At 39.4% G+C, this 24,732-nt stretch overlaps 1 protein-coding gene across 1 annotated transcript in view; it reads right to left on the reverse strand.

The window, feature by feature from the left end:
• Positions 1–24,732, reverse strand: part of LOC150089270 (spatacsin-like) — a 445,059-nt gene that overhangs the window by 56,455 nt on the left and 363,872 nt on the right. Inside the window, exons 15-16 of the mRNA XM_090389929.1 lie at positions 20,382–20,550; positions 10,791–10,864 (exon numbers count right to left, since the gene is read on the reverse strand). Of these exons, the coding sequence (XP_090246055.1) occupies positions 10,791–10,864; positions 20,382–20,550 (243 nt within the window). The remainder of the gene's footprint in view (positions 1–10,790; positions 10,865–20,381; positions 20,551–24,732) is intronic.

The following is a 24,732-nucleotide window of genomic DNA, read 5'->3' on the forward strand; positions in this document are numbered from 1 at the left end:
CTGTATTTATAAATGATATTGATGATGGTATATCAAGCTTAATGTCCAAGTTTGCAGATGATATAAAGGTTGGCAGGGTTGTCAAGGACACTACTGACACTATGCTGCTGCAACAGGATCTGGAAAGGTTGAGCAGATGGGCTGAGAGGTGGCAAATGAAGTTTAACATTGACAAATGTAAAGTACTACACATGGGAAAAAGCAACCCCAGAGCAACGTATCAAATCTGTGGTACTACACTGACAGTGGTAGAGAATGAAAGGGACTTGGGGGTGATTGTGCAGGCAGATATGAAGTTCTCTGAGCAGTGCAGACGGGCTGCAAGAGTAGCTCATGGAGTATTGTCAATGATATACAGGAATTTTTCCAGCAGGGATAAGGAGGTGATTATTCCATTGCATAAGGCAATGGTCAGGCCACACCTAGAGTACTGTATACAGGTCTGGAGGCCTCATTTCAAGAAGGATGTAGAGCTGCTGGAACGAGTACAGAGAAGGGCAACAAGATTAGTGAATGGAACAAAGGGGTGCTCTTACGAAGAAAGGCTTAAGTTTTGCAAATTACAGTGTCTGGAGACTAGGCACCAGCGAGGTGATCTGATAGAGGTGTATAAAGCCTTGAATGGTTTAAGCATGCTCAATGCTGATGGGATTCTTCCTCTAGCTCAGAAAAATCACCTGAGAGGGCATAAATTCAAATTGAGGAAAGACAGATGTAGGATAGACGTGCGGAAATTTGCCTTTAGCCAGCAGGTGGTTGGTTGGTGGAACAGACTGCCATCCCTTGTGGTGGAGGTTGATAGCCTAAATAAGTTTAAGGCTCAGCTGGACAGGTATTTTGAACGAACAGAGGGGTGAAGTGGAAGGGGTTTTTTTTTTTTTTTTTTTTGGCTGATGCATCAAATGCCTCTACTAATGCTAATGCTAATAACTAACCTAAATCCTCATGTCATAATGGTAACTTATCTTGGAAGCTACTAGACTTTACATACCAACTAAGAAATATTGTTCAAGGTTTAGGCCTAAATGGATGTCAGATGAACTGATGAGGCATATGGCAGAGAAGAAACATGCATGGGATACATACAAATTAACACACGAGACACAGAAGCCTATGATAGATACAAGTTGATCTGTAACCAAGTTACAAAGGAGGTTAGGCAGGCGAAGGCAGATTACGAGAAATCTTTGGCAAGGGATGCAAAGAAAAACAGCAAAGAGTTCTTTAATTATGTAAACTCTAGAAGGAAGGGGATGAATCAGATTGGTCCACTTGATATCGATGGGTCAACTGTTGATGATCCTGCTCAGGTAGCTAACAAAGTAAATGAATATTTTGCATCGACATTCACACATGAGGAGTTATTTAGCGAGGGGGAAGCCAGAGGTGTATTCAACTCTAGCAGTAAGCTAGAGAATCTTGTAATAACTGAGAGTGAAGTGGAGGAGAAATTGTTGAAGATAAACACAAGAAAGGCACCTGGGGTGGATGGGATCTATCCAGTTATATTAAAGGAGGCAGCAAAGGAAGTAAGCAAACCCTTAGCCATAATTATGAGAGCTTCCTTGGACTCAGGGGAGGTACCCATAGACTGGAGATGTGCAAATGTGACCCCAATTCACAAAGGAGGATCAAAAGCTGACACAAGCAATTATAGACTTGTGAGTTTAACTTCTGTTCCAGGAAAATTAATGGAGGCACTAGTTAAAGAAGCACTGCAGGATCATTAGGCAAGACTTCAGTTATAGCTCGGACACAGCATGGTTTTGTTAAGGGGAAGTCTTGCCTGACCAATTTGATTGGATACTATGATGCAGTCACAAAGGAACTGGATGCAGGGAATAACTTTGATATTATATACTTGGATCTTAGTAAGGCTTTTGATACTGTTGCACATGGAAGACTGCTGCACAAATTGGAGCAGTGTAACATTGGAGGCAAATTGCTGCTGTGGGTAAAGGGGTGGCTGAGGGGGAGAAGACAGAGAGTGGTAATCAATGGACACTGCTCGTCGTGGACTAATGTTATTAGTGGAATCCCTCAGGGCTCAGTGTTGGGTCCATTATTGTTTTCTGTATTCATAAATGATACTGATGATGGTATATCAAGCTTAATGTCGAAGTTTGCAGACGATACAAAGGTAGGCAGGGTTGTCAAGGACACTACTGACACTATGCTGCTGCAACAGGATCTGGAAAGGTTGAGCAGATGGGCTGAGAGGTGGCAAATGAAGTTTAACATTGACAAATGTAAAGTACTACACATGGGAAACAGCAACCCCAGAGCAACGTATCAACTCTGTGGTACTACACTGACAGTGGTAGAGAATGAAAGGGACCTGGGGGTGGTTGTGCAGGCAGATATGAAGTTCTCTGAGCAGTGCAGATGGGCTGCAAGAGTAGCTCATGGAGTATTGTCAATGATATACAGGAATTTTTCCAGCAGGGATAAGGAGGTGATTATTCCCTTGTATAAGGCAATGGTCAGGCCACACTTAGAGTACTGTATACAGGCCTGGAGGCCTCATTTCAAGAAGGATGTAGAGCTGCTGGAACGAGTACAGAGAAGGGCAACAAGATTAGTGAATGGAACAAAGGGGTGCTCTTACGAAGAAAGGCTTAAGATTTGCAAATTACAGTGTCTGGAGACTAGGCACCAGCGAGGTGATCTGATAGAGGTGTATAAAGCATTGAATGGTTTGAGCATGCTCAATGCTGATGGGATTCTTCCTCTCGCTCAGAATAATTACCTGAGAGGGCATAAATTCAAATTGAGGAAAGACAGATGTAGGATAGACGTGCGGAAATTTGCCTTTAGCCAGCGAGTGGTTGGTTGGTGGAACAGACTTCCATCCCTTGTCGTGGAAGTTGATAGCCTAAATAAGTTTAAGGCTCAGCTGGACAGGTATTTTGAACGAACAGAGGGGTGAAGTGGGAGTGTTTTTTTTTTTTTTTTTTTTGGCTGATGCTGCATAAGCTTGCTTTCTTGCATCAAATGCCTCTACTAATGCTAATGCTAATGTTATGTCCTCTCTGAGTCTCTTTCTAATGGCTTTGTATAACTCAGGATACTCAATTTTATCCTTGTCAGTGTTTATCTTGTTCTTCATTTATCGTCTTCAGTTCATCATGACAAGTGCTTCTTGACTAATTTTTTCTTCTTTAGATTTCTTTTTACCCATAGGTTTCTTGGGCTTTATCACTTTCAGAAAGTTGTAGTATTCCTAGTTGATATCTTGGTCCTGAACAGTCTGCAGAAGCTCAAACGTGTTCTTATGTTCCAGTACGTACCGCTTTTTCTCCTCTTCTGTTATCTCAAAGACCTTCGTATTATTTACTTGAGTCAGTTTTTTTTTCTTTTCTTACATCTATATCGTGTGCATCTTACCATTCTGTGATTACTTCCAACATTTAACTTGTTCAGACTGTAACACCATTCACGATATATCTTCTGTTAGTGTGGATGAAGTTGATTTCATTAATTGTTAATCCATTTGGGCTCTTCCATGTCCACTTTCTGTTCACCCTTTTCTTGAAAAATATGTTCATTAGTGATATTCGCTGTTTTGTCTCTTTCCAACCTTAGTATTGAAGTCCCTCAGAATGATAGTGTAATGGGTTTTCTGCTCATCTAGAAGACTCAATTTCGGTGTCCAATTTCTTCACCCTCTTCATCATCATGGCTGAACATTGGTGCATAAATCATTATATTCTTTAGCTTGTACCTCTTAGAAATCCTGAGTAGTAGTCTTGACACCCTTGGTGATGTACTTTTGAATTCCAAAATGTTGCTTTTTATATCTTTATGGAACAGAAAGCCAACTCCACCTTCGCTCCTTTCACTGTTTTCATTGGTGCATAGTAGATTTCCATTTGATAAACTTATAAGTGAGTCATTTCTTCTTGTTTCAGCCAAACCGATGATATTCTAATTCACATTTTCTAATTTCTTTTCCAGCTCTAATAGCCTAACTTCAGTTTCCATGCATGGCAGCCTGGTCATACCCAGAGATTCTTAGCACCCTCTGCTTCCACTCTGATCCTTTTGCTGCTGTAAGAGGGAGAGTGAAAGCTGCTGGGGACTGAGGGCCATTTCTTTATTTGTGCTGTCATGTGCTGGAGGGTTTGATCTTTTCCTCTTCACACTGACCACGTCACGTGTCTTGAAGAGTACCACTCTACACATTCGTTGCCACCTAAGTGACATAACAGGGCTTAGCACTGAGAAGGTGTGCACAAGTGGATTTTAGGGAGGTAGGCCAACCGGACTTCTCCTAAATCTTCTGAAATAGAAAGATATTGGATTCATCAGTATTTTAGTCTGAGTTTCAGAATGCCTGTTCCCCTCTAAGCCCCACACGTACTATTGTAGAAGCCCTTAGAGCTAATTTATAATAATATTCTCTTTTTCCCCTTAAAATCTGACAGTCTGTTGGTGACATCATTAATAGTTGCTCCTGGCAGACATACCCTGGTCCACCTATCCTTATTACAAAAAATATTTCCCGTTTCCCTGACAATGGAGTCTCCTAATAGAACTAAGTTCTTTTGAAACAGAGTAGTTTGCACTTGGTTATTCTGTTCTTGGGCCTGAATCGGGAGTGCATCACTTGGTAGGTTGCTCGAGTCTTGATGATCTTCCAGTTATATTATTCTCGAGGGTTTTTCACACACAGCACAGGGTTTTTCAGTGACTCAAATTGTTCTAGCAATGCACCAAATTGTAACTTAAGATCGGTGCACTCCTTACAATGGTGACAAGGAAAAGAATCTCCAAGTGAGCTAGGATTATCCACTAGGTCGAGCTTGGAATACATGCCACAGATTCTGCAAAAGATAAAGTCATGACTCACCTGGAAATCGCCATCAGCTATTTCCATATGAGTCATGGTATCCTCTGACGAAGTGTTCAAAGCGGATCTTGTAATAACCATTATGAAATTTACTAATTATTAATAAAACAAACTTTCAAAAAATTATATTTATAATATAAAAAAATAAATCAAACTATTATGGGGGAAAACTTATTAAAATAAACTTTACAATATACTAAAAAACCTTTGAAATCCTGCTCTACTTCACTAATTCTGCTTTAATCCCCCTCTTATCTATGCTTCTTTAATGTCGCCTATGAAGAGCTGTAATAGGCACGTCTGTTCGCCATGAATGCCAACAGTAGACAATTTTAGACATTGTATGGCATCGGCGTGTCTTTTGAAAAAAGATTCAGTTTTTTTCGTTAGTACTGGTGTCTTTTTTAAATCAATATGAGCACAAAAGGATCTCTATAAAAATAAAATATCAATTGTATTACCAAGGAAATTATGAGGGGATGTCGTCAAGGATTCAATCCTGGGACCTGCTGTCAGGAATGGTACTTGACGAATAGTTAATGAAGCAGTTCCAACACACTTCTACTCTTTCCTATGCAGATGATCTCATTTTCCTCATTGAGGGTCCGTCACGCCCATCACTGGAAACCCAGGTCAACATTGCTTTGTCTTACCTGGCTGCCTGGACAGCAGTTAACAAACTTGCAATTTCTATCAAAAAGTGCAATACCTTCATGCTGGAGGGCAACCTTGATATTCATCATCCTCCAACTATAAGGATCAGCGAGCAGTCGCTCACAACTGCTGTTCCGTGAAATTTCTTGGTGTCACCCTTCTTGACTTCCGGCCCTTTATCCCTCATTTGAAGGCAATCAGAGACAAGACAAGGCAGTTTACCGTCATGCTCTCACATGTCACAAGGAGAGAAGGGGAGATCTCTTTAGCTCATGCACTCTACCATCTTCATTCGAATTGTTCTCTAAGGAGTAGAAGTATGGTACCACTGGCCCAACAAGTGATTCATCCAAGCCCATCTCGAACAGAATCATCCTACTCCTTATGACCCACACTTGCAGAACAACCTCTACTGCAGCTCTCCAAGTACTCACCGATAATCTATCCTTAAATCTTCATGCCATTTTCCAGGGGTTAATTTACTGTGTTTCCAAGAATCAAGCTGCTTCCTTCCTTGGTATACAAACACAAGGTGACACCATCATCAAAGCAGAGAGAGAGAGAGAGAAAACTCATTTCCACCTAGGAGACTCATAGGTCAACTGGGGACAAGGGTCATATCACCAGGAACTTTTTTCATCTTGGGTTTCATTGATAAGAAGTGCCTTCAATGGTTTACACCACATGGCTCCATCAAGAAAAAGCTGCATGATATGAGTCTTTCTGAAGATCGATGTTTCTGTGGAGAAACTAAAGACTGGGAACACTTAATCACTTCTTGCATCATCTATCTTGACCTCCAGCAACAACTACTTACAGAACTTAACCTGACTACTGTGCAACCTGTTAATGCACTAATCAATTCCAAATCAATTCTCTTTTCAAGCAAAGATGCCTTATCCTGGTCAGCTCCTCCACAAACCATCGTTAGTACTTGGCCTTCCCACCTGGCTACGGAGGCCAGGTGGGAAGGAGCAGCAGTGCGTAGCACATGCTTCTTGATTAGACCGGGGTTCGAGCCCGTCACCACCAAATACGGAGGATGTGGAAAGGTCAGGGAATGACCACTGCATATCCCTGGAGCAATATGGCCTTAGTTGCTAATGCTCCTAAAAACCAAATAACAACAACACAAACCATCCAACAACCAGCTCCCAATCACCTATAATGATTCAGCCTGCTTCTCTAAGTTATTACTCAATGTGTTCCTATTCTCTTCTCTTCTCTGACCAGGATACATCCTTCTAATCCAGGTGGGATTTAAGTGCAAACCTTGGCACAATGCAAATTTGGGTGTTGCTCCCACGCAGGATCTGCTGATGACGAACTTTCTGTAATGGGATTTGTATGCTGTCATGCTAACCATTTCTGGAGTCAGGATTGATACCTGCCACAAACTTGTCCCATGGAAGTGCCATATGCCACGCTTCATATGGCACTTCCATGGGAGCATCTGTCTCCCATGACTTGACTTTATCTCCAAGGGGCCAGTCCCCTTCCCTATTCCTCCCTATTTCCATTTCTATCAGCTCCCTTCACTGTGGCCTGCTCTTTTTAATTGCATTCTGACATACCTTTCTTTGTATTTCCTTACTCATTTTTCCAAACTTTTTTTAATTTAAAATAAATTTTTTTTTTGGTTTCTCTCAGGAAGTTCAGGCAATCCTGGCAGAGGCCAGCCAGAGTATAATGGGCAGCCTGGCTCAACTCCCAATGGTAGTGGTCAACATAGGGTCCCACTAGGGGCCCCGAGGCCAAGAAGCCAGAGACACAATAACAGAACATAACACTATGCTGACACAAACCAGAAAATACACTTTTTCTGGATTTTATAGAGGTTCTATACTTCTTCACAAAGTACCATGCTGCAAATGTGGGAAACCACCGGAGGCGCCTTCCACAAAACACTATGCCACTTTCATTAGCCCGATTTTCATAACATAAAATGCACACAGGACATTGCTCATCATTAACAACACTGTAAGTGAAGCAGTACTTCATAAATTCCTCTTGATATTTTCTATTCTTTACCTTTCCTTTTGATTTGGAATATGATGGCTCTCTACCAGAAATTGGTGGTTGCACTACACTTGAAATAAAGTTAGAGTCAAAGTTTCACATGATATGTTTCTTACCCTTTTAGCATCAGCATTATTGTTGTCATTCCTTGGCCATTTTGGTCTGATTATCCAATTGTCCATGGTAAAATATATATATATTTTTTCTTCCTAAAAACAAGGATAATATAAAAAGCAGCAGAAGAATGAAAAACACATCCAAGTTGACATGAATGCATTGAATTATGAAACAGAATAGAGCACAAGTGCAACAGACTTGCTATATAATATATATTTACTGCCACCGCATATTCACACCTCTGGCCATTAGATGATTTGAGAATTTGTGCTGTAGGAAGCACAAATTAAGAGCTAAAGGGATTACTGTTCAGCAATTAAGTAGTATTGAGAAGTATTAATATATACTGAGAAGTCACACTAGTGCCAAGGGCTCACATCTGGTGAGGGGCTTGGCACACCCAGGGTTCTGAGCTGGATATCATCATTCTTCTCTTTCTTGGTGATTCCATTCTACTTTTGACTCTCTCTCTCTCTCTCTCTCTCTCTCTCTCTCTCTGTGTCTGTCTGTCTGTCTCTCTCTCTCTCTCTCTCAGGGTAATTCTGAAATTTTTATTTTGGCTGGTGTAGAATAAGCCTCAGGCTTCCTTGCACCATATAGCTGATAATAATAATAATAATAATTTAGTCAGTTGCTTTCTGTGTGTCAATAGCCAGTGAACAAATTAAGGCATATTCCCCACATGGACAATAAGTAAGAATGCTACCTGCATCACACATAACCACCCTAAAAAATAAAGAGTGGCAGTAGAGTTCATTTGTATTTCAGACTAGGTTCAAGTAGTAAGGTCTCTACACCTACAGTATTGAAAAAATAATTTTAACAACAGGTTTTTTTAGCTTTTATGTACACAAAAACTAATTTTATTTAAAAATTGCTGCGATCCCTTTAATTTTTTCTCGCAACACCCCAGAGTTTGTGCACTACTGCAATAGCCCATGGTTTAATCAGGTGTGCTGGTATCTCAGCTGTTCATTTCATTTGCCTTTCATTTTACAGTGCTCATTTATTGCCTGCAAATGAACGGATACATATGTGCAAAAAAAAAAAAAACCAAGATAAACTGCAGTTTGTTTGAAGCAATTTTGTGTTCAGGCAGCAAACATGTTAAGGTTAAGGCCAGCATGAATACAAAAAAAAAAAAAAAAAAAAAAAAAATGTAGGCAGAGATATTAGAAAAATCACTCAGAAAGTTGTTGTGATAATTAATAAGCTCACAAGGCATCTGGGAGCTTGTTGATCTGTCTTTTTATGTATGTACTCCAGTGACTACATATTTACATTTATGTTTCTCAAAGTTAGTTTAAGTACAATTCGATAATGTGTCCATTTATGTGTAATTTACATTTGAATATTTTCAATATTAGCATTAGCATCAGTAGAGGCATATGATGCAAGAAAGCAAGCTTATGTAGCATCAGCCAAAAAAAAAAAAAAAAAAAACCTTCCTCTTCACTCCTCCGTTCGTTCAAAATACCTGTCCAGCTGAGCATTAAATTAATTTAGGCTATCAACTTCCACAACAAGGGATGGAAATCTGTTCCACCAACCAACTACCCGCTGGCTAAAGGCAAATTTCCGCACATCTATCCTACATCTGTCTTTCCTCAATTTGAATTTATGCCCTCTCAGGTGATTATTCTGAGCAAGAGGCAGTATCCCATCAGTATTGAGCATGCTCAAGCCATTCCTCAAGGCCTTGTACACTTCTATCAGATCACCTCGCCAGTGCCTAGTCTCCAGACACTGTAATTTGCAAAACTTAAGCCTTTCTTCATAAGAGCACCCCTTTGTTCCATTCACTAACCATGTTGCCCTTCTCTGTACTCTTTTCAACAGCTCTAGATCCTTCTTGAAATGAGGCCTCCAGACCTGTATACAGTACTCAAGGTGCGGCCTGACCATTGCCTTATACAAGGGAATAATCACCTCCTTATCCCTTCTAGAAAAATTCCTGTATATCGTTGATAAGACATCATGAGCTACTCTTGCAGCCCGTCTGCACTGCTCAGAGAACTTCATATCCGCCTGCACAATTACCCCCAGGTCCTTTTCATTCTCTACCATTGTCAGTGTAGTACCACAGAGTTGATACGTTGCTCTGGGGTTGCTGTTTCCCATATGTAGTACTTTACATTTGTCAATGTTAAACTTCATTTGCCACCCCTCAGCCCATCTGCTCAACCTTTCCAGATCCTGTTGCAGCTGCATAGCGTCAGTAGTGTCCTTAACAACCCAGCCAACCTTTGTATCGTCTGCAAACTTGGACATTAAGCTTGATATACCATCATCAATATTATTTATAAATATAGAAAACAACAATGGACCCAACACTGAACCCTGAGGGACTCCACTAATAACATTAGTCCACGATGAGCAGTGTCCATTTATTACCACTCTCTGTCTTCTGCCACTCAACCATCCCTTTATCCATAGCAACAATTTGCCACCAATGCCACACTGCTCCAATTTGTGCAGCAGTCTTCCATGTGCAACAGTATCAATATGTATTATCTACATTTTCAGCTAATTGTAGACACAAAAATTTTAATAAATGACAGCATGGCAACTGCTTTGAAAATCAAACAATGACATCACACTTGGCATTACTGTCTGATTATAATACCAAAATTTTCAGGAATTCAGATCCAAAGTTGATGAAATAGAATGATGTATACATAAATAGATGTAGAGGCTATTATTACTTTAATAAAGAAAAAAGTAAGGGCGCAGGTTTCTTTTTTATTGTTTTAAAATTCTTTTTTCATTTCTCACAATAATTTTACTTTACTGATGGACAATCATGTCAAAATAAGAAGATATTAATATTTAAAACCATTCAGGCACAAAGTTTTGATTTTTATAAACTTCTAAATTACATAACTAAGTAATTAAATCCACTTCATTGAACATAAAGAGATACCAAACAGTACTGTGGGACAAGTCATTCACAGCCAGAATACAGCTAAAGATTAATGATGTAAAGTGTGTTAATAGATTTGCTAATAAGAGCACATTCCACAGAGTGTGTACACACACAGTTAGGAAACTTACTCATAGGGTTAAACAAATGAAACTTGCTTCATACTATTTAGATTTGTAAATAAAAATAGTTGACAATCTGACATTACAACATAATTATACCTACTTTATAGTAACTCTCTGCTGCATCTGCAAATTCCTGCATAGTTCTTTGCAATTCTCCTTTTATAACAGGATCAGCTACAGTAAATGGAATGACACTTTAATTGAAAAATTAATATACATATAATTCTTATGATGTTAAGAAGTATTAGCTTTAAAAAATTGTTCTTAACAAATGAATACAAATTTTTCCTACAAAGCATAAACTAATTAAACCATTTTTTAATTTTAGAGCAGCATTGGCATTAGTAAAGGCATATGATGCAAGAAAGCAAGCTTATACAGCATCAGCTAAAAAAAAAGAAAATCCCTTCTCATTTCATCCATTCACTCACTCCAAATGTTTGTCTAGTTCTGCCTTGAATCTATTTAAGCTATCAACTTCTTCTACAACGGCAGATTAGCATTAGCATTAGTAGAGGCATATGATGCAAGAAAGCAAGCTTATTCAGCATCAGCCAAAAAAAAAAAAAAAAAAAAACACACACACACCACTCCCATTTCACCCCTCCGTTCGTTCGAAATACCTGTCCAGTTGAGCTTTAAATTTGTTTAGGCTATCAACTTCAAAAACAAGTGATGGAAGTCGGTTCCACCAACCAACCACCCGCTGGCCAAAGGCAAATTTCCGCACATCTATCCGACATCCGTCCTTCCTCAATTTGAATTTATGCCCTCTGAGCTGATTATTCTGAGCAAGATGAAGAATCCCATTGGCATTGAGCATGCTCAAACCATTCAAAGCCTTATACACCTCTATCAGATCACCTCTCTGGTGCCTAGTCTCCAGACTCTGTAATTTGCAAAACTTAAGCCTTTCTTCGTAAGAGCAACCCTTTGTTCCATTCACTAATCTTGTTGCCCTTCTCTGTACCCGTTCCACCAGCTCCACATCCTTCCTGAAATGAGGCCTCCAGACCTGTATACAGTACTCAAGATGTGGCCTAACCATTGCCTTATACAAGGGAATAATCACCTCCTTATCCCTGCTAGAAAAATTCCTCTTTATCATTGACAAGACACCATGAGCTACTCTTGCAGCTCGTCTGCACTGCTCAGAGAACTTCATATCTGCCTGCACAATTATCCCCAGGTCCTTTTCATTCTCCACCACTGTCAGTGTAGTACCGCAGAGTTGATACGTTGCTCTGGGGTTACTGTTTCCCATATGTAGTACTTTACATTTGTCAATGTTAAACTTCATTTGCCACCTCTCAGCCCATCTGTTCAACCTTTCCAGATCCTGTTGCAGCAGCATAGCGTCAGTAGTGTCCTTAACAACCCTGCCAACCTTTGTATCATCTGCAAACTTGGACATTAAACTTGATATCCCATCATCAATATCATTAATAAACACCGAAAACAACAACGGACCCAACACTGAACCCTGAGGAACTCCACTAATAACATTAGTCCACGTTGAGCAGTGTCCATTGATTACCACTCTCTGTCTTCTGCCACTCAACCATCCCCTTATCCATAGCAGCAATTTGCCTCCAATGCCACACTGCTCCAATTTGTGCAGCAGTCTTCCATGTGCAACAGTATCAAAAGCCTTTCTAAGATCCAAATATATAATATCAAAGTTATTCCCTGCATCCAGTTCTTTTGTGACTACATCATAGTATCCAATCAAATTGGTCAGGCAAGACCTGCCCTTAACAAAACCATGCTGCGTCTGAGCTATAACTGAATTCTTGTCTAGATGATCCTGCAGTGCTTCTTTAACCAGTGCCTCCATTAATTTACCTGGAACAGAAGTTAAACTAACAGGTCTATAATTACTTGTGTCAGCCTTTGATCCTCCTTTGTGAATTGGGGTTACATTTGCACATCTCCAGTCTATGGGTACCTCCCCTGAGTCCAAAGAAGCTCTCATAATTATGGCTAGGGGCTTGCTTACTTCCTTTGCTGCCTCCTTTAATATAACTGGATAGATCCCATCCACCCCAGGTGCCTTTTTTATGTTTATCCTCAACAATCTCTCCTCCACTTTCCTCTCAGTTATTACAAAATCATCCAGCTCACTGCCAATGTTTACTTTACCTACATCATTCTCCTTCCTGAATAACTCCTCATGCGTGAATGTAGATGCAAAATACTTGTTTAAATTGTAAGCCACCTGAGCAGGATCCTCAACTGTTGAACCATCAATATCCAGTGGACCAATCTGATTCATCCCTTTCCTTCTTGAGTTTAAATATGTAAAGAACTCTTTTCTGTTTTTCTTTGCATCCTTTGCCAAGGATTTTTCGTAGTCTGCCTTTGCCTGCCTAATCTCCTTTGTGACTTGGTTACAGACCAACTTATATCTATCATCGGCTTCCATGTCTCCCATTAATTTGTATGTATCCCATGCATTTTTCTTCTCTGCCACATGTCTCATTAGTTCATCTGACAACCATTTAGGCCTAAACCTTGAACAATATTTCTTAGTTGGTATGTAAAGCCTGGTAGCCTCCAAGATTAGTTCCTTGAATGCCTCCCATTTAAGTTTGCTGTTGGTAACATCATCAGTTGGTCCCACTGTATAGAATTTAAATACTGTCTCAGACCATCATAGTCACCTTTACGAAAACAAAAACCCTTCCCTTTACCTCTGATGGTAGTTACCTCCTTGAGTAAATCCCACTTCAACACACTGTGATCACTGCCACCTAGTTGTTCATTTACCTGTAGATTCTTAATGCATGAAGAATCACTACTGATAATCAGATCAAGAGTATTGCTCCCTCTTGTTGCCTCACGAACATGCTGATGTAGAAAACAATCATCCAATAAATCCACAAAAGCCTTGCTAGTGTGCGAGTGACCAACCCACAAATTCCAGTCAATATCTGGGAAATTAAAATCCCCCATTATAAGACTCTCTGATTTACTGGCCCACTCTATTTCCTTGTACAATATCTTATTATACTCATCAGGGTCATTAGGCCTATAGCACACTCCTACTCTCAATTTTGATTTCCCTATGCTTCTGTCACACCAAACTGACTCGACACTGCTCTGTCCATCGATGTCAACTGGCTTCACTTCCTTGGACTTTATGTGTTTCTTAATTAATAGCATAACCCCTCCTCCCCTCCTGTCCTGTCTATCCTTTCTATACACATTGTATTCCCCAAATTCCAGTTCCGCATTACTTATATCTGTGTGACACCACGTCTCTGATATCCCAACAATATCTGCCTTTGATGTTTTGAGCAATACCTCAAATTCATCAAATTTATTTACCAAACTCCTAGCATTGGTATACACGCAGGTATACATGCACCTGTTTCTATTCTTAGCTACCCTAACACAACCCATGTGTTTACTTGTACCGCAATGACTCCCAGCAGTCTCTGAAATATCCTGCATCTTGTTTTTCAGGCTTCTGCTCATTTCAATAGAAGCAGTGCAAGAATCACTTCCACCTCTGCCAGTGGCTACTGTTAATCTATTAGTCCTTGTATTCCCCCCAACTAGCAGTTTTCCGACCCACCTAACACTGCCTCGACAGCATCAGCAAAAATTCTTGCACCCTTTCTATTTAAGTGTATCCCATCCCTGTAGAAGCAATCTCTCCTGTTAACAAGTACAGTCCAGGCTGAAAAAAATTCTACCCCTTGAGCCTTGCACAATCCCTCCAGGGCCGAATTGATTGACAAGGCTCTCATCATATACTCCCTCCTATCGTGTCTGGGCAGAATTGCAGACACTTTCAAATTCAACCCTAATTCACGGCTTTTTTTCAACAGTGACCTGTACTTGCTAAGTAATTCCGCCGGTCTCCTACTCTTAATATCATTAGTGCCAACGTGTACAACTATATCACCTTTTGTGCCCTTAAAAGATGATATCCGCTCTACAACGTCATCAACCTTTGCCCCTGGCAGACATACCCTGGTCCTATTCCACCTATCCTTTTTACAAAGCATGTTCCCCGTTTCCCTGACAATAGAGTCACCAACAACTACTAGTTCCTTTGGGACCAGTGCATTCTGCCTAGGGGGCTGCCTCTGTGTTGCCTGATGACCAAGTGCAAGCTCTGGCGTTGATGTGGGCAGCTGAGAGCTTGATGGGCCCCTCAATTTATTTCGTTCGAGGGCATCCACCCTGTCCTTCAAGCTCTCATAAAGGCCCATAACAACGCTGAGTTGTCGCCTGATTTCCTTACACTCCTTACATCGTGCACACACAAAGACATCCCCCTTGGCAGTATCATGTCCCGTACCCGACTGCTCCGCAAACATCAAGCAAACAGTGCATTTTAAAAGACTGTGATTCAGAGGGCAACTGCCCCCCTCAGTTCTCCCCTGAACCACAGCACTCCCATTAGCTTGAGCCTTTTGCTTTGCTGCTCTGGTCAGAGTCATGATTCCGATTTAATTCAATAAAATTTCAAAACAAAAATTAAATCCTTAAGTTATATCCCAAAACAGTTATGTTATATATATATATATTTTTTTTTTTTTTTTTGGTATCTAGTGTTTTCTACGAGTTCCCTTTATACAACTTCCGTATCACGTGTACCACTATAGTTATGTATTAATTATTTGTTACGATTAAGTCGTTATATATATATAGAGTTAAAAATACAATTTAATTGACAATAAAGTTTATCAAGATTAATAGATTTACTGATTAATTGACAATATTATAATATGCACTATACTACACTAAGCTTATGCTATCGTGTAAAAATGGCGGGAATTCTCGAACGGTACTTCTACGGACTCGTAAGTATTGATTTGCTTCCAAATCTCGCTATCTCAATTTAGAATAAACTAAGGATCCTGACTAGGTCTATAATCTACTTATAGAAGATAATTTGATATAACAATTGGTTAATAAATCGACTAAATTTGGTTAAAAAAAAAAGACCTCTCGTTCAATTTGCAACACGTGGATTTGATACCGTTACCGATACTAAGTAATACCTACAAAATCTCTGTCTAAGTTAAACTTTAAACTAAGTATCGTAACTAGGAATATAAAGCTACTCTAGAAAATAAATTAATTTGACAATTTAAGCTAATAAATCAGAAAATAAATCAGGAAAAACTTCTCTGTTCCAAGAGCTTCAAGGAGCTTCGTCCGCACAGGCTAACCTCGAACCCAGACTCGATGAACCAGATGGAAGCTTGTTCCAGCAATCAACCATCCGCTAGCTAAAGGCGAACTTCTGCACATCTATCCTCAATTTGAATTTAGTTGACAATCTGACATTACAACATAATTATATTGTAATCCTCTCAGGCGATTATTCTGAGCAAGAGGAAGAATCCCATCAGCATTGGGCATGCTCAAACCTTATAAACCTCAAGACCTTATAAACCTCAATTAGATCACCTCACAGGTGCCTAGTCTCCAGACACTGTAATTTGCAAAACTTAAGCCTTTTGTTTCATAAGAACAACCCTTTGTACCATTCACTAATCTTGTCGCCCTTCTCTGTACTCGTTTCAGCAGCTCTACATCCTTCTTAAAATGAGGCCTCCTGTATACAGTACTCAATGCATGGCCTGACTATTGCCGTATACAAGGGGATAATCATCTCCTTATCCCTGCTAGAAAATTTCTTTTATATCATTAATAAGACACCATGAGCTACTCTTGCAGACCATCTGCGCTGCTCAGAAAACTTCATATCTGACTGCACAATTATCCCCAGGTCCTTTTTGTTCTCTACCACCGTCAGTGTAGTACTACACAGTTGATACGTTACTCTGGGGTTACTGTTTGCATATGCAGTACTTTACATTTGTCAATGTTAAACTTCAGTTGCTGCCTCTCAGCCCATCTGCTCAACTTTTCTAGATCCTGTTGCAGTAGCATACTGTCATTAACAACCCTGCCAACTTTTGTACTGTCTGCAAACTTAGACATTCAGCCTGATATACCATCATCAATATCATTAATAAATACAGAAAACAACAATGGATTCAACATTGAACCCTGTTGGACTCCACTAATAATGTTAGTCATCAACCTTTGCTCCTGGCAGACATATTCTGGTCCTGTACCACCTATCCTTTTTTGCACAATATATTCCCCAACAACAATTGGTTCCTGTGGGACCAGCATATTCTGCCTTGGGGGTTGCCGCTGTGTTGTGTGATGTTCAAGTGCAAGCTCTGGTGTTGATGTGGGCCCCTCAATTTAAATTATTCGAGGGCATCTATGTTGTCCTTCAAGCTCTCATATAGGCCCATAACAACGCTGAGTTGGCACCTGATTTCCTCACACTCCTTACATTGCACACACAAAGACATTCCCCTTGGCAAAAGACATTCCCCTTGGCTATCGTTCCTGACTGATCCACAAACATCAAACAGCAGCAGTACATTTTAAAAGGCTTGATTTAGAGGGCAAAAGACCCCCCCCCCCCAGTTCTCCTCTGAACCACAGCACTCCCATTAGCTTGAGGCCTTTGCTTTGCTGCTCTGTTCTGAGTCATGATTTCGATTCAATTTCAATTATAATTTTATTTTCATCACACAAATATAACACTAAACTTATACCCCAATGCAGTTATAACAATATATATATATATATGTGATCAAATTAATCCAAAAATTAAATAAATAAATAGAAATTAATAAAATATATATTAAAAATAATAAAAAAAAATAGTAGGAAAGCTAACGTCAGTGGCAGCAGAAAAGCAGAATCCACTGCATGTTGCTTATAATAAGCTAAATTAAAATAGAATATTTGCCAGTAGCATATGCTACTGGCAAATATCCTATTTTAATTTAGCTTATATATATATATAACCACCCCTATGAAAACAATGCGACCTGTTGGCCATGTGAGGTACGAGAGTGTGCAGTTAGTCAACCTACATAGCATAGATTAGGCGTTAGTGGTTCAGTATGTAGTAAAATTCCCAGCGTGATGGGTAAAAGGAAGGATTTATCGGACTTTGACAAAGGACAGATTGTGGGGACTCGACAAGCTGGTGCCTCGATTTCCCAAATGGCTGAACTGGTGGGATGTTCGAGAGTCGCAGGACTACTGTCAAAATTGTCACCAGGACTACTGTCAAAATTGACTAGTGTACCAGGACTACTGTCAAAATTGTCAAACAACAACCTGACAGCAAAACTGCAGGTTGATGCCCATCAGCGAAAGGTTGATGCTAGAGGTGAGTTGCCAGGTCTGACAACTGGCACAGCACTGTTGAAGAGTTTACTACCCAATACAACATGGACCAACCTGGAACAATATCTAGCATGACCATGCATCGCACACTCGCACGTATGGGCTATACCAGCAGACGACTCCTACGGCATCCTCTCCTAACCAAGGTTCATCGGTGTAAAAGACTCACCTGGTGCAAAGAGCATACAAGTTGGATATTAGAAGACTGGAAGAAGGTATGCTGGTCAGATGAGTCACATTGTTTATTCCACACCGTGAATGGTCGTGTACAGATTTGGCATCAACAACATGAGGCTCTTGATCCATCATGCATGATCAAAAGTGCAAGCCGGTGGAAGCAGTTGTGATGTGGGGCATGTTTTGCTGGCAGGAACTTGGTTACATCAGTGGCAGCAGAAACAACGTTTTGATTTTTATAAACCACTGGAACAACGTATCAGTGGTCTCCACTGTCGTCAACTACTTGCTGACTGTGTATACTCCCCCCATTATGTTACACTTTTTACCAAATGGCAATGGTGTCTTCCAAGATGACAATGCGCCGAGCCATCGGGCACTTGTTTTTTTTTTTTTAGGAGCATTAGCAACTAAGGTTATAATGCTCCGGGGATAAGTGGTGGCCATTCCCTGACCTTTCTGCATCCTCTGTATTTGGTGGGCACTTGTTGTAGGAATGGTTTGAGGAACACAGTTCTGACTTCCAGCATATTGATTAGCCTCCGAACTCCACCGATATCAATTCCATAGAGCACTTGTGGGACACTATGGAAAGGCATAACAGGCATCTGGACACACCAATCACCTCCATACCTGCATTGCTGAGTGCATTACACACTGCTTGGTTGGCCCTACCTCCTGAATGCTTCTGACATCTTGTTGAATCAATGCCACTTCAGATAGCTGCTGTACTGAGGGCAATAGGAGGACGTACGAAGTATTAGGTAGGTGGTCATAATTCAGTTATCACTCAGTGTATATACAGGGTTGTTAAAATTAAAGTATCCCTATGTAGGGGGCTCTGCAGTGAGTTCTAAGACTTATACTGAAGAGAAATTTGGACAACAGGTACAATAAAGAATGTGCTCGCCATTTATTGGGAAAAAAATTAGTTAAAAAATTTGTCACTATATGGCACTGTGGCAATACAAAACACTTGAACAGCACTACAATTATTCATCAATGTGTCCTCCATTTTGGTCAACAACAGTTTCCATTCAAAGAACAGCATTTTTATGACTCTGGTTTCTCTGGTGGTTTCATTGGGTTTTTGATGATCAACTTTAAGTTTGCTGTCTTCCAGTCTTCTGGGAAGGTGCCATAGAGAGACATGTATTGAACAATTGTAGCAGTAATTGTGGTGCAGTTTTGACCGTTTTTTTTCACGATTTCTGGTTCCAGGAGATCGAGTCCTGGACACATTGTTTCTGATCTGTGTGGCTGCTGTTTGGAGTTCCTCAACAATGAAGGGCACCTCCAGTTGCTCAGTGTGGTATTCGTCATTGGCTTGGAAATCTGATGCTGCTTCGGTGCGTAAGGCTGAACTAGTTCATGAAAGATTGTGTTCAATGCATTTCCTATTGACTTGATCCATGTTGTGGCCAATGTACCCTGCGGTGTTATTGTTGATGTGATGACTTCACCTCTGGGGAGTTTGTTAGTGGTAATTTTGTACACCACTCCCCAGGGATTGTTGTTTCCAGTGGTGGAGACCAGTTGTTCCCAGGCCTCCCGCTTGGATTTTTGAACGAGGCTGGTGTAGCGGTTCCTTGCATTCCTGCAGCTTTCCCTCAGAGCAGCAACCTCGGCTGCAGGCCAGCTGCGTTGGGATCTTTGAAACTGCTTCTGTCTTGTGATTACTTCTCTTCTCTTCTCTTCTCAGTTGTTGGATTTGAGGTGTCCACCAAGAGACAGCACCAGGCCTCGGATTCTTTCTTTTTATTGCCGCTTCAGAAGCTGCTGTGATTATCCTTGTGACTTCCCTATGTAGTTCATTGGGTTTGTAGTGGCAGTCATGTTCCTTGAAAAGTTCCCAATCAGCTTTTTTAGTTGCAAACCTATTAGTGGCCTGTTTGATTAGCGGTGATCTGGTAATGGTTTGGAGGATCTGGTATGTAATCACTCTGTGGTCAGAAGTCGTCCAGGAGTCCTGCATCTACCAGTCAGAGATGTAGCTAGCGATGTTGGTTGCTAGGGTGACATCTACAGTTGCCTCCCACAGAGTGTTACAGAAGGTTGGTAGCTGATTTGGTCTGTTGATTAATACTAGCGGGGAGGTTGCCAGAAAGTCCTCAAGGAGCTGTCCATTTCTTGTCCCCCAGTGGTCCGGTGTTGTGCTATGCCAGGTCGGGGACCGGCAATTCCACCTTGTAAAAAAAAAATAAATAAATATAAAATATGAAATTCCATCAAGACATAACTTAAGTAATACTTTAAAAGAGCTACACACCTAAGCTTCTTTTTGCCAATTTTTGCAATAATTTATGTGCAGATATTTCTAACATTTCTGCAATCTCACGATACATGCTAAAATTAAATGTTAGCATGGAGTAAATGTCCACATTATCCACAAAATTCTTATTAAGATAGTCCAAAAGGGCAAGTCGGAGATTTGGTACCTAGAACAAAATTTGGGTGTAGTTATGGCATTTAATAGTAACAATAATATATTCTAATTATTTTATGTTTAATAAACCGATCAGCAAAATACTTGATTTTTGTTTATTTTATTTTAACAGAAGAACAGAAAAAAAAGCTATACTGATAATTAATAATATTGATTCAAATTAATATTTCAAGGTTTTACAATAAAGAATTAGAAGATTTAATCATTCATTTTCATAATCAAATATACACTGTATATTTGATTGTGAGAAGCAAGGAAAGCCAAGGTACATTTTTGTGTAATACAAAAATTTAAGTAAATCAAAAAACCTTTCATTTTTATTAAAAGATCCTACAACAAAATATCAGTGAGACATTCATTTTAATGTTACAATAATACACAATGACTAATAAATTTAAATTTTAAATTACAGAGTTAAGCAAAAGAATTAATGAGCTGCCAAAAATAGTATACAGATAAATCTATTGAAACATACTCTGCTGAAAATGAGACAGTTAATTAGTGCTATAGGAATAAATTCCTATTTTTGCATAGGGGATGAAAATGAGACAGTTAATTAGTGCTGTAGGAATAAACTCCTATTTTTGCATAGGGGATGATGCAAGTTTAGTGAGGTTTCTGGGAGGGCCTATTACTGGCAGTGCATTATTTGGCTATTCATTCCATATGGTCACTACTCCCTCATTGAAGGTGCCTGGTTTATTAGGAGATGCATTATCATCCATTAAAAGAATATCTAGATATACTGGACCTGCAAGGAGGCAAACTTATCTAGTTTCTAGTTCCTTCCAGATAAAAGTTCATCAAGAATCAAATTTAAGACTGTATATCTTGATTTATTAGTGAAGACCATTGTCCACTGCTTCTGGGTCCAGTCAACATACTGATGGAATCAAATGAAATGGAATCTTTTGTATAAGGAATCAGGAAAACACAGCTATTCATTGTGCATAAAGATCCCACCCCACCCCACCCCACCCCACCCAAAAAGCCTATTGTACAGTGTGTTCTTGGATACCTGTGCTTATGCAGATCCAACAAGTATTGAAGCAAGTTGCCATGCCTCACAGGTAGAGCCAAATAATGGTTGTCTTGCATGGAGGTGATATAGTATGGCTTCAGCAAGCACTTAAGGGGCAGTTTGCGTGTTTTGAACTTGCAAGTCCAGTAAGCATTTGACAAATGCTGACTGGACCCAGGAGTAATGGACCACAGCACTCTTTACTGATGTCAAGATACAATCTTCAAATGGATTTTTGATGCACTTTCATCAGGAATAAAATGGGAACTAGATTCCAACTTTTGTGTATAGAGGTTCAGGGGAACAAAGACAGTTGGTCACTGTTCAAAAAGATCCCTTCTCATGCCCATAAAGCCTTCTAATAATGTTTGTTTGTTTGTTGTTTGGTTTTAAGGAGCATTAGCAACTAAGCCATACTGCTCCGTGAATATGCGGTGGTCATTCCCTGACCTTTCCGCATCCCCCGTATTTGGTGGTGACGGGCTCGAACCCCAGTCTGATCAAGAAGCGTGTGCTACGCACTGCCGCTCCTTCCCACCTGGCTACGGAGGCGGCACCTTCTAATAATACAAGCAAACTGCCATGCCTTGCAGACAGGGCTAAGATAACATTCATCTTGCATGGAGGTGACATGTATATGGTCTCCAATACTTTGCTTGTTTTGGAGCTGGTTCCACAATTTATTATAATGTTGTAAGTCATACTGAGACACCTGCCCATTTTGGAAAATTGGGGTACTATTACTATACTTATCCCTACTTCCTTTCTCCTTATGTCAGCAGTAGCTTTCTTTTGCATATATATAAATCAAATAAAATTACCACAACTGAAATTGAAAATTATGGTTGGTCCTCTATTTTCTATATATTTGTTTCAAAGTTATCTGTCGGGCTAGCTGTTATCTTACCTGTTTGCTGCTAAATTTAAATTATAACCAAGTTAGCCTTTATGTTTAATAATTAGATTTAGTTAAACATAGCAATCAGAAACAGTTAGCTCTGTTAATTATTGGTGGGATATATTGAAAGGAGTTAGCCCTCGAAAAAGTTCCTTTAAATGTATTTGTATATCAATAATTAGCTACATAATTATTATTGTATTATATATTTATATATTATTACTAATTATATGTTTATTTCCAGGGTATGGCATTGTAGACGTAAACAGGCTATCTTAGTCTTTATAAGTTATTTTGGCCTTATGGCCCGCTGTATACTGTTATGTTTATATACATATTCAGCATCTATATAGTACATATTATACTTTTACTATAATAACTATATATATATATATATATATTTCAAAGAAATGTGAAAAAGCTGATGGGAGTTATCATTATATTAAAGGAAGAAGCAGAATAGTTTATTAAATCACTCTATTATGACGTGTGCATTTATAGACTTCAGTGAATTCCAAACAAATGACAAGTGTGAATTTTCTCTCTAGTTTAAAAAGGGCTAAAATGGTGACAATACTCATTTTCTACTGAAAAACAGGTTGAAATTTTATCAATTTTTCTTATTGATGATGAAATTTCTTCTTATTGCTGAATTTTTTTCTTATTGTTCTTAATGTTTTCATGTTAATAAATGAATTAATCTTAATATTACTATCAGTAGTGACAAAGAATGCAAAAAAAAAAAAAAAAAAAAAGGAAAAAAAAATGCCACTTCCAAAATAACCTGTCCAACCTAATAATAATTAATAATTTGTATAATTCATCCTTAAATTTATTCAAAATACCCAATTCCACAAGACCAGATGGAAGTTTGTTCCAACAATGAACTACCTGCTAGCTGAAAGCAAATTTCCACACATCTACCCTGCAACTATCCTTTCTCAATTTCAGTTCATGCCCCCACCCCTCTCCATGTGTGCATTGTCTGAGCAAGAGGAAGGATGCCATCAGCGTTTAGCTAATTCAATCCATTAAAAGCCTTAAGTGCCTCAATCAAATCTTGCAGATGCCTGCAGTTTTCAGAGTGAAGGCTTTATTGATAAGAATATCCAGTAAAGAAAGCCAACATAAGAACCATGGGAAATTTTTGGAAAACTTACCGGGCAAAATCGTTTCCCACTACTGCAGCTTCTCCCTGCATTCTCAGTAAACAGATGGTGTGTGTTATCGGTAGTGGCAGTAGAAGTCAATAACAATGTATTGATTAGTTTTTTCTCATTATTAAAAGCAGATTACTGGAGTTCATGAGTGTAATGCCTTCGAGGCTGAAATTTACTTACGGGTACACCCTCCAGACTGCCTCAGTCTCAGACTGAGACTTTTATCCCCCCCCCCCTCCCACTGTTTTAAAATAGAAAAATGACTTCTACAGACAGTGCATGTTATCAGTAGTGGCAGTAGAAGTTCATTTCCTATTGGGGAAAAACAGCTGGAGGGGGGGAATAAACATCCTAAGACTGATGCAGTCTGGAGGGTATACCAGTAAGTAAATTTCAGCCCATTCATGAACTCCAATAATCTGCTTTTAATAATGAGAAAAAACTAATCAATACATCGTTATTGACTTCTACTACCACTACTGATAACACACACCATCTGTTTACTGAGAATGCAGGGAGAATCTGCAGTAGCGGGAAACGAGTTTGCTCAGTACGTTAAGTGGTTCTTGTGTTTTTCTTCCTAAAATGAGGCTTTCAGACCTGTATGCACTCAAGATGTTGCCATTGCCTTAGCTTATGTTGTCGTAGATTGGTGGATGAAACTTAAGTATGGCCAAGTTCACACTTAACCTTCACAAATTAAACTAAAATTAACTGATGCTAAGGCAAATTAGCTTAAGTGAACATCACTCTGATAGACAACTTTCTATTTTAAACCACCTGGATTTGGGTGGTTTTAAATAGAGACTATGCATTGCTCAGTTGAATTGTACTTGGATAGTAAGCCATCTGAAACCCCGAATTTAGTTTTACACTACACATACATAAAAAAAATATTATGGCTTAATGTTACATCTACCACAGATTGTAACATTTCATTTCGTATGTTCCACATATTTCATGCTGAACAGACTAGCACACTTGACAGCCGATTTATTAACTAAAGATCGATAATAAAATTAAGCAAATATTTGCACAACTATTTTAAAACTTCTATATTCAAAGGAGAAGATGCAGTTTTACTGCCTTTTGTGA

The sequence above is a fragment of the Mastigoproctus giganteus genome, chromosome 2 (assembly GCF_048544385.1).
Source record: "Mastigoproctus giganteus isolate SK-2022 chromosome 2, ASM4854438v1, whole genome shotgun sequence".
Lineage (NCBI taxonomy): Eukaryota > Metazoa > Arthropoda > Arachnida > Uropygi > Thelyphonidae > Mastigoproctus > Mastigoproctus giganteus.